We start from the raw sequence: 9,902 nt of genomic DNA, 5'->3' as shown, positions 1-9,902 counted from the left end.
TTCATGGCCTTCCTCATGTTCTGAATGATATCTGCTTGGCTTTGAAGAATGCACCTTTGCTCCTTGGCCAAGGACCATCCACCCACTCCACAACCCCACAGTTCACACCTACATCCTACAGAAGCAATTATTTATAATTAAGCACAAATCACTTAGTAACAAACTTAGTACAGATAACCAAAGTTCACACCTACATCAATATGCTCTCTGAATTAGCATCAGACATAAATTCAGTTAACAGCTATATTTAGCATCAGACATAAACTTCGAATCAAACCTAAAGCAACTTGGAATCTCCAACTTGGATGAACTAACCCTAACCCTAACTCTGTTCCACCATTATGCACTTACAAAGAGCTGAGGATCCATTGAAACCATGTTGATGTCCTCGTCCGAGCTCTCCTCGTCATTCCAGGATGGCATCCTCAACTTCTACCGGCAGCAATGGCCGCGGCGGCGACGGCGACAGGCTGACCTAGCTCAGAGCACCAGGGAGAGGGGAGAGGATGAGGACGAGTGAGAGCGAGCGAGGAGGAAGAGAATGAGGACGAGTGGCTGAGCTCGCTCGCTCTCACTTATTGACCCGACCGACAGCGGCCGTTCCGACAGGGGACGGGCCGTTAATGGCCGTCCGCGCGCGCCGGACATCAGTTAGCCCGCGTGGCAACTGTTGGCGGGCCCAACCGGTCAGAATAGGGGTTAGCGCGGGCAAAGCGAGCGATTACGCGAGTTGGTAGTTTTTTGCCACGGCTTAGAAAAAATTTGGTAGTTTTTCGCACAAAAACGTAGAGTGGTAGTTTTCTGTCACGTTTCCGGCAAATGTGGTAGTTTTTGGTTAAATACTCCACGGCCGGAAGTCCACAAGTTCCGCTTCTAACTCGTGCACACCACACCGGTCACTAACACATGACCCGGCCACCCTTTCACATACGCGGCTAACAGAGTTGCATGCATCTAGTACAGTAGTAAACTAACCACTAACTATCTCTTGACACGCATGCCTAGGATCCAAATGACCTGGACGCAACCTCAGCCTCTTGACACGCACGAAGCGGGTTGCAACTCACGCAGCCTCTTCACACGCACGTTGATCCGATTCTTGAGCTGCCGTTTCTTGAACCATGACCACACTCGGCAACGGACACATCGTGTCAAGACTCGGCCAGCACATCGGTCACACATACAGACTATCTAGACTACATGCAAACTCAAAAGTAAATATGCAACTTAAAAGAAAACTAAATATGCATATAAATCATGACAAGATTAATGCTAACACGTCGCAGTGGCGTATCTAGGGGGTGGACAGGGTGGTCCATGGACCACCCTGGAATTTCCCCATAATCTATATAGCATAGAGAAAAATATTTTTTTATAATAAATAAATATATTTATGTGAATATTTTGCATTGATGGACCACCCTGGCATGTTGGGCTAGCTACGCCACTGACACGTCGTGTTTGCCCTTGCCGCCGCCCCTGGCCATCCTTCTAGACAGGGAATCACAAGATTTGTTTTTCCGGGCAAGCTTGCACGCTCACTCGTCAACCTCCGAACTCGACACATCCAGCGGCGGCTCGTTCTTAGGCAACACATCCAGCTCCGTGTCTGGCCTCGCTTCACTCTCCCATGAGCCGCCGTCGGGATCGTTAGGGGTCTACGCGACCGCTTTCTTCCAAAAAAGAATCCACTGACCCAAATTTCAAGTTCAGACAATTTACCTCTAACTAAACTGCATAATTGTATTGAAATTGGCCGTGCCAAGAGTAATACTCACGTACAACTCATTCACCATTTTTTTTAACTCACGTACAACTTTTTTCTTGTGGGGACTAACATATACCGCTAATTTTCATTTTGGCCAAAACAAGTTGATCTGTACAAGTTCATGTTACGTACTCCCTCCGTTCTTAAATACAAGTCTTTTTAGAGATTCCATATGAGCTACATACAGATGTATATACACACATTTTAGAATGTAGATTCACTCATTTTGCTGTGTATGTAGTCTGCATTGAAATCTCTAAAAAAACTTATATTTAGTAATGGGGGAGTAGTACCCAACCGTGTGTCCCCGTAAGAAGGAAGACATGCTTTCTGAATAAGTCTCCATAAGCTCGACCAAAGACGCATGACCACACACGCGATCCATTTTTGTTACATGAAAAAAAAATGGTGGCCCATTGTGCTTAGATTATCGTGTTTACTTCCGATACACCTATAAAAAATACACGCGTCTAGGACGATGGTAGAGGCCTCCTGAATTGGGGCTACCAACCAGGGTTCAAATTTCTCACAAAAAAGCCCCTCGGTGCATATACTTATGTTGTGCAAGCCACCATGTTCGCTACGTTTACTTGCGCTGCGCAAGCCAGCGTTCGGGTACTTTTCTCGACCTTACAATACAATGCCTTTGGATTTTCTCCCCTTGTGTCGGGTTTTTTTAAAAGAAAATACACGCCCTAGACGTCTGTTTTTTTTCCTGCCGGAGGTCAGTCTAATTCGGTAAGATACACTTGTGAAATGGATACATCCATATTAAATTACACCCAATCCAAGCACAGCCTAAATCAAGTTGGACAGGACAAACACATAGTCCTCAACTCAAGATAGCCTCATGACTAGCCATGGTAAGTATATTAATCACAGAGGGGAGAAAAATAAAATCACTAATAAAGGGGTTCCTTTTGCAAGGGGCACTCTCACATCGTTGATGTTTTGCGCTTCTTTTGTGGATTTCAGTTATTAGAAATGTTTCTTAACACAGGGAAAAGGTAAAAAACCGGATTTTGTTTTCAGACAACCTAAGAATAATAAACAAGTAACGTCCAAAAACAGAAAAAACTCCAAAAATACCCAAAATTGGTTGCAAAAAAAGGAAAAATGTGTTCCAATGGGTGCATCCAGCGCGTGACAACGTGATAGTGGCTGGGCGGTTGGGCGCACAACCACCGTCAGTTGTGATTCTAGACTGGAATGCCTCCTTTGTTTCCTTCCCCACCACCGACTCTTCTCGCCAGCCCTCTTCTAAGGCTGTAATGCTGTAAGTTGTCACTAGCATTGCTGCATGAAAAAACACATAAGGCCGAGCCGGTCCGAAAACACCCCTTTGAGCGATATTGTTCCTTTGGTAGCCGTCAAGTGGAGGAGGACCTTACATACGTAGAGAAGCCTGTCAAAATTCTGGTGCCAGCAGACTGTGTCACTCGCACCAAGACTATCAGGCTATGCAATGTGGAAGTGAGTCATCATACTAAAGATGAGGCAACCCGGGAGCGAGAAGAATATTAGAGAGCAGATAACTTGCATCTTTTCTCTCCCAAAATCTCGTGGTCGAGATTCTTTCTAAGGGCAGTAGGTTTGTAACATCAGGAATGTTATGGATAGGCATGTGCATTTTGCAAACTCCTTGATCCTAATTTAGATTTTTGAATTATAGATAAAGCAATTTCCATTTAAACTCACTCCACAAAAAGAGTGAGGATAATAGGACTTCCCCCCTTATATGAAACGTAAGCTTTATTAATAAAAAATGCAATGGTTTTGGGGGATTTATATATCATACTCCCTTCGTCCGAAAATACTTGTCATAGAAATGGATGAAAATGGATGCATCTAGAACAAAAATACGTCTAGATACATCCATGTCTCCGACGAGTACTTCTGGACGGAGGGAGTATGATGCATTATTAAAATAAAGTGCATTAAACAGCTTATTTATTGCTTGAAATAATTGTAAGACCTAACTAAGCAAACCAATGTATAAAAATAGCCTGATTATTTTTCTAAGATAGATGAATTTTTGTTTGTTATTAAACCTAAACTAGAATACATAAATGAAAAGAAATAAAATATAACTAAACCTAAACTAGAATACATAAACGAAAAGAAACCCCCAGGGTCGTCTTCCACACTGCACCTGTGCAAGGCTGCCAACGCCTTGCGTCCATCCTTCCTCAGAAACCTGACGAGCCTTACAGATCCTTTCTCATGCCTCCCTCAACCGTTCTCCTTCCTCAGTGCATTTTGAAGAACGCCCGAAGTAGCCTTCCATACGCACCCGAAATGGTCGCCCTAACGCTGCCGCCATCCATTCGATTCCGACCACCATGTACAGAATATAATCCTGACAGTACTATGGGGGTGTGAATGTAGAGTCAATCGTACCTATCAATTATTATGGATGGTAGTGAGCACAAGGAATTATACAAGTTCAGGCCCTGAATGGTGGAGTTAATACCCTAAACATGTAAGGTGTTCTTACTCTTCGGCGTAGGTATGTACTCCCTCCGTTCCTAAATAGTCTTTTTAGCGATTTCACTACTAACCACATACGGATGTATATAGATGCATTTTAGAGTGTAGATTCATTCATTTTACTCCGTATGTGGTTCATAGTAGAGTCTCTCCAAAGACTTATATTTAGAAACGGCGGGAGTACAATGTAAGAGAGTTCAACCCTCAACCCGACGTGCTCTTCCTGACTTATATAGAATGCGCTAGGAGGGGAGGCATAATGGGATTTTTGCTCCAAAATAGGGGATTTTTCTTCACCTTGTGGCATATAAATCAATATTGTTCTATGGTGGTATAAACCAAAAGGCGAAGCAAAAAAAAAAACACTTATTTAGAAAATTTTCTTTGAAACAGAAGAGCGACTTATTATTGGAAAAAAAACTCTGAACTCATGGTTGAGCCTCCGCACGCGGCACTGATGACATTATTGAAAAAAAATACAGGGGTTGCCACTGAAGAAGAGTGACTTATTGGGAAAAAAACAGTGGTTGCCGACGCAGAAGAAGAGTGGTCACGCAGGAAGTGGAAGTGGAAGGGTGACCGCGTCCATGAACTCGTGGTCGGCGAGCAGCCTCTCCAGCACGTCCGGCGCCAAGCACACCTCCAGCGACATGCTTCCTCCCCCCTCCGGCCCCTCGAACACCGTGGCCTTGCCGTCCGACTTGTCGTCGGCGCCGAAGCCACTACGGACGCCGAGGGGCCTCCCCCACCCGAAGTCGTTCCCGAAGACGTTGAACAGAGGCGAATTGCTCATCTCCAGCCCGCCCCGTGCCGACAGGTCCTTGGAGTAGGGGAACGTGGGTTCCCGGACCCAGCGGTCTAGGAACTCCCTCAACGTGGCCTCGTCGAAGGATGCCACGGTGCGGTTCAGCTGCCAGGCCGTCCAGCCTAGCCCCTTGTCTTGGACCTCGCCGGCGGCACAGACCGCCCTTCCGACCACCAGGGCGCTGCCCACGTAGCCTGGCGCGATGCCGTGCACGCGCCCCCGGCAGCCGATGACGAGGACGTAGAAGGTCTCCTGCCCCTTTGGAACGCGCCGGGCCCGGCACACTGCCCGCCAAAGGTGCGCCAGCAGAGCCTGCAGCGACGAGATGGCGTTGGTGGCCATCTCCTCGTTCGCCCTCGCCTTGAGCTTCTTCACGCTCGCAGCTGAGAAGGTGAAGAAGGCCTCTCGCACCGGCGGGAGGTGGAACCGCTGGAGGACGTGTTGCAGTTTGCTCAACGGCAAGGGGATCGGCACAGGACTCGTCTCCACGAACCACCTCCCGTGCAGTAATGGCGTCGTGTTGTTAACATCGCCTCCTCGGTGGATCTCCGTCCATGTGTTGAACAAGTCCCAGAAGTTTGTGCCATCGCCCACAGAGTGGTTCATGGACACCGCGATGAAGACGCCGTCCGCCAGCTCAGTCACCTGCGCAGACAGCACAGGGAGTGACTGGATAGCGGCGTCCCCGTTAAGCACGCCGCTCAGCGAGAAGAAGGCAGAGTCCACGGGCGACGAGGTGTGCACCGAGCCCACCAGGTCTGCCACGGCCACGCCGGGCGCCTCCGCGTGGACGAGCTCGGCGCCTTCCCCGGTGCATCGCAGAGAGACGGTGACAGTCCCGTCGCCGAGCTCCTCGACGGCCAGCCGGCCGGCAAAGTGGTAGTACCGGACGAGGGTGCGCGCCAAGGAGGAGGCCAGGGCGTCAACCAAGCTCTTGCCTCCGACAGGAGGCTTGGGCAGGACGATACCCATCTGTATGTAGTATATGGTGAGCAGACGAAGGTCCCAGGGCGTGAGGTGGATGTCTTCCGATGGCGTGCCACCGCCACCGCTTGGCGGCTGGACCATGCGCGCGGAAACGATCCGTACGGTGGTGCCGGTGGTAGTTCCCAATCCCATGATGTGCTTCTGCTTGTACGTTGTCACGATGGAGATTGCTTTGCTTGTGACCTGTTTCAGGATAGCTACATACACTATATTTATAGATATAGAGAGAGGCTGAGATACCACGTGGGTTCTGATCCAAGAAGGGATTAATTGAGATGCACGTACATGTAGCCATGCATGAACAACACTAGTGGCTGGGACGCGCCCTAGGCGCGTCTCTTGGGGCGTGATTGTGCGCACTAATCCAGCTGTAGTACTTGGTAACGCCTCGGAACAGATATCGGTTGAGTGTTGCAACAATCTGTTGATGAATTTCTCTATGTACTGTCATGATTCTGCAGGTGCATCAAAATCTGTATAATAGCAAAAGAGTAATATCAGCAAGAGAATATAGTGCTTCCATGTAAAGAACCATATAGAAAGATATAAAATAGGACTCTAAAGAGAATCTTTGATGAAAAACCTCACAAAAGTGACCAGAATCTTAACCTTAGATCAGAGCTGGATCTTTGTCAACATAAAAATGAACAATATTCGACCAAAGAAAAAAAATGAAGCTGCACTGGTTGAGGAATCTAATGCTAATTGAGTGACCAATTATATAGAGCATAGGCATTTAGAAACATAATGCGGATAATAGCGAAGTCATTCGAAGGGATTAGAAACATTATCAATATTTTAATCTCCAAGTAAACCTTATAAACTGCATGAGAATATCTCGTGATCGCCTTGAATTGACAACATGAGAACAAGATCTGCAAGGACATTTAGTGTTTAGACAGGATTTTTTATATCGATTTCCTTGGGAGTTAGCTAAAATAACTATTGCTCTATAAGAAATTAATGGCCAATCTAGCTGGTACATATATAAAATCTGGATACATGCATTATTTGTCAGCTTAACGTATCAACTTGGAACCCAACCGAGAACACAAAGGAACTTATAATTAGGAAAGCAAGTATTTTATTTGTGTTAATCTCTGAAATCATAACATCTTCGCAAATTTGGAGTTTCTCTTTCAGTTAACATACATCATGTATTGATAATATAACCTGCCATGCCCAATATTATTTTCATGTCAAGTTACGGAAGGAACACCTACTCGCACATGTAAATGATTGAATCTACAACTGATCTGAATATATGAAGACAATTAACTTCTAAGGCAGTGGCAAAATGACCTTTTTTCAGGGCAAAGGATACATATGAAAAATTGGCAGGCTAATTAAACACAACAGAGAATAATTAGGGACATTTTCACTATGTAAAACGAATTAATAAATAAAAAAACTATTCCTGAGAAGATCCTAGTACAAACACTTTGTAAGATAGCACAGTTATCTACCACATCAACAACAAACTATAGTGTAACAGCAAACCCAACGATGGCAAGGCCATGCATGCTCGTGTCCACAGAATTTGTTAACTGAATCACATAAATAGAAAGAGCTTGCTCAAGGGCAATACTTGTTACTAACTTTCCCATAATACCTAATAATAAGATCAAATAAACATTGCACCAATGGGAACAAATTGACAAGATGCACACATATTAATAGGATACGGAACACACATGTTTACTTAATAACATTTAGTCTAAGAAAGTTATATAACAATATAATTTAGTCCCAAAAATTAGCATTACCATCCTTTTTAACTTGGGATGCACACCGTTACCAGAATACTGGTTTGAATTGAAAGAGTGTTTATGTGTTGGAGAAAAAAAATTCCTTCTTTCGTTCGCGCAAAAATACGTCTGCATCTTCACTCTATACGAAGTGTGTTCCAAAAGAAGCAATTCAATAATGGCCCTGAAATTAACATTGCCATGTAACAGAGCAGTGTACTTTACCTGATCTCTCTCAAACGGTTGCTTGCAGTCATGTGTCTTAACCATAGCTTTTGCTCACGAGTATGGAGGACATATGCAGTAGTTCAAACACCAAGCCATAAGATATGGCTGTAATTAGAATGACAATTGAATTAGTAATAAGTTTTCTCTTGCCTCCACATTGCTCTGTTGAATAAGGAAAAAAATACATACAACTGCTCGAGAATTGTTTCATGTGACTTAACATCATGATATCCATGGTCACGAGGAAACCTCCAAGTTCTTGGACCTCTAGGTAACACTTACTCGCATGCAGAGTAGCATGCTTGAATCTCTGTAAAATCCCTTAGCTTTCGTGCAAACAAGAGAAACAACCAACCAATCAATACCGTAACTTCTTCCAAACATGAGATGGGACGTGCCTTAAGGGATTGAGGTTCCCTGCTCCCCACATAATTTCCAAATTTAAAATATTTTGATTTGTAAAACCAACTGTGCGAGTGTTCAAAATGTTTCTGCGAATGGGCACAAAGCTCCCACATATCCGAACTTTTTGGAAAAAGCGAACAAAAATTGTGCAACCTGTGTCTTACTGTAATTATATACAGGACCAAATGGAATTATACCACATTCTTCCTCAAGAAGAAAACAAGAAAAATCATGCCACTCTTTATCGGTGGTGGTGGTTGGGTGTTGATTAATCTTGAAATACAGAAATGGTCCCTAATATCATAAAGATTTAGTTTAGCTAAGATCAGGCACGATTTGCAGAATGAGGAGTTAATGACCTCCTGGTGCATCCTCCATTATTCATAGAGTAGCTTCCAACTGTATTAGCTTTCACCTCCTTTTCTTGTAAATACTGATGGTAATGCGCGGGGAGGTGTCTCAAGTCACAATTTATCAAGAAGTTGCTGCAACAGAATGAGAAGATAATGATAGAACCTTAGATCGGAGTGGGCTAGGAGATCCGGTGAACCTACCTTGTCCAGGTGCAGATGAGGAACTCCCGGGGCCGGCCATGGTGACGGTGGCCGGTGATGGCAGGGAGTGGATGGTGGCGGTGTGTGGGCAGTGGCGGCGGCGGAGCTTCCCGTCACTGTCAGCGCTAGACCTAGATCGGGTCGGGGTTTTCGGTGGGGAGCCTGGCAACGCGGTGAACCTCGTACTGCGTGCCGCCGGCCCCCACCTCTTTATGTAGTGCTGCGTGACAGGGGCCCGTCAACCATATTGTGGTTGGGCGCCCCCGATCAGGGCGCGGATCAGGGGTCCGTTGGGCCGTTGGGCCCACACGGGAGAGATCAACCTAACATTCTCCCCCTTGATCTCAACTTTACTTTTAACCTTATACTTTCTAGTTTATTTGTTTCATCACATATTGGTACATAGAGCATGTTTCATCGTCACAACTCAAATGCCGGTAGAATCATACAGCTACAACATACGTTTTGTTCAGAAACAAATTCTGTTCCTTTTGGGCCTATCCAGGAATCATAAGGCTTTCCCTTAAACCCATGCCGGGTAAGTGTTCCTTGAACACATTGGGTGGTAAGCCTTTCGTTAGCGGATCCGCAAGCATATCTTTTGTCTTTATATGCTCGAGACTTATAGTTTGATCGTGGATTTTATCTTTCACAACATAGTACTTTATCTCTATTGTTTTGGCAGCATTACTCGACTTGTTGTTGTGAGCGTAAAATACCGCGGGCTGATTGTCGCAGTACATCTTTAGTGGTTTGTGAATACAATCTACCACTTTCAAGTCGGGTACAAATTTCTTTAGCCATATCGCCTGCCCCGTGGCTTCAAAGCATGCTATGAATTCTGCATACATCGTAGATGATGCAACTGTCGACTGTTTGGAGCTTTTCCACGAAATAGCTCCCCCAGCGAGGGTGAA

General features: G+C 45.3%; 1 protein-coding gene across 1 annotated transcript; it reads right to left on the bottom strand.

Moving 5' to 3' along the window:
• Nucleotides 1–4,706: 4,706 nt before the first annotated feature.
• On the bottom strand, nt 4,707–6,183 carry LOC119280662 (uncharacterized acetyltransferase At3g50280-like). The gene has a single exon (XM_037561453.1). It carries the CDS (start codon nt 6,180–6,182, stop codon nt 4,809–4,811), a length of 1,374 nt encoding a protein of 457 aa, XP_037417350.1. The 5' UTR covers nt 6,183; the 3' UTR covers nt 4,707–4,808.
• Nucleotides 6,184–9,902: the final 3,719 nt, after the last annotated feature.

The sequence above is a fragment of the Triticum dicoccoides genome, chromosome 3B, assembly GCF_002162155.2.
Source record: "Triticum dicoccoides isolate Atlit2015 ecotype Zavitan chromosome 3B, WEW_v2.0, whole genome shotgun sequence".
Classification (NCBI taxonomy): Eukaryota; Viridiplantae; Streptophyta; class Magnoliopsida; order Poales; family Poaceae; genus Triticum; species Triticum dicoccoides.
Note: the sequence above shows the minus strand (reverse complement) of the source record. Positions and strands in the feature narration are given on the sequence as shown.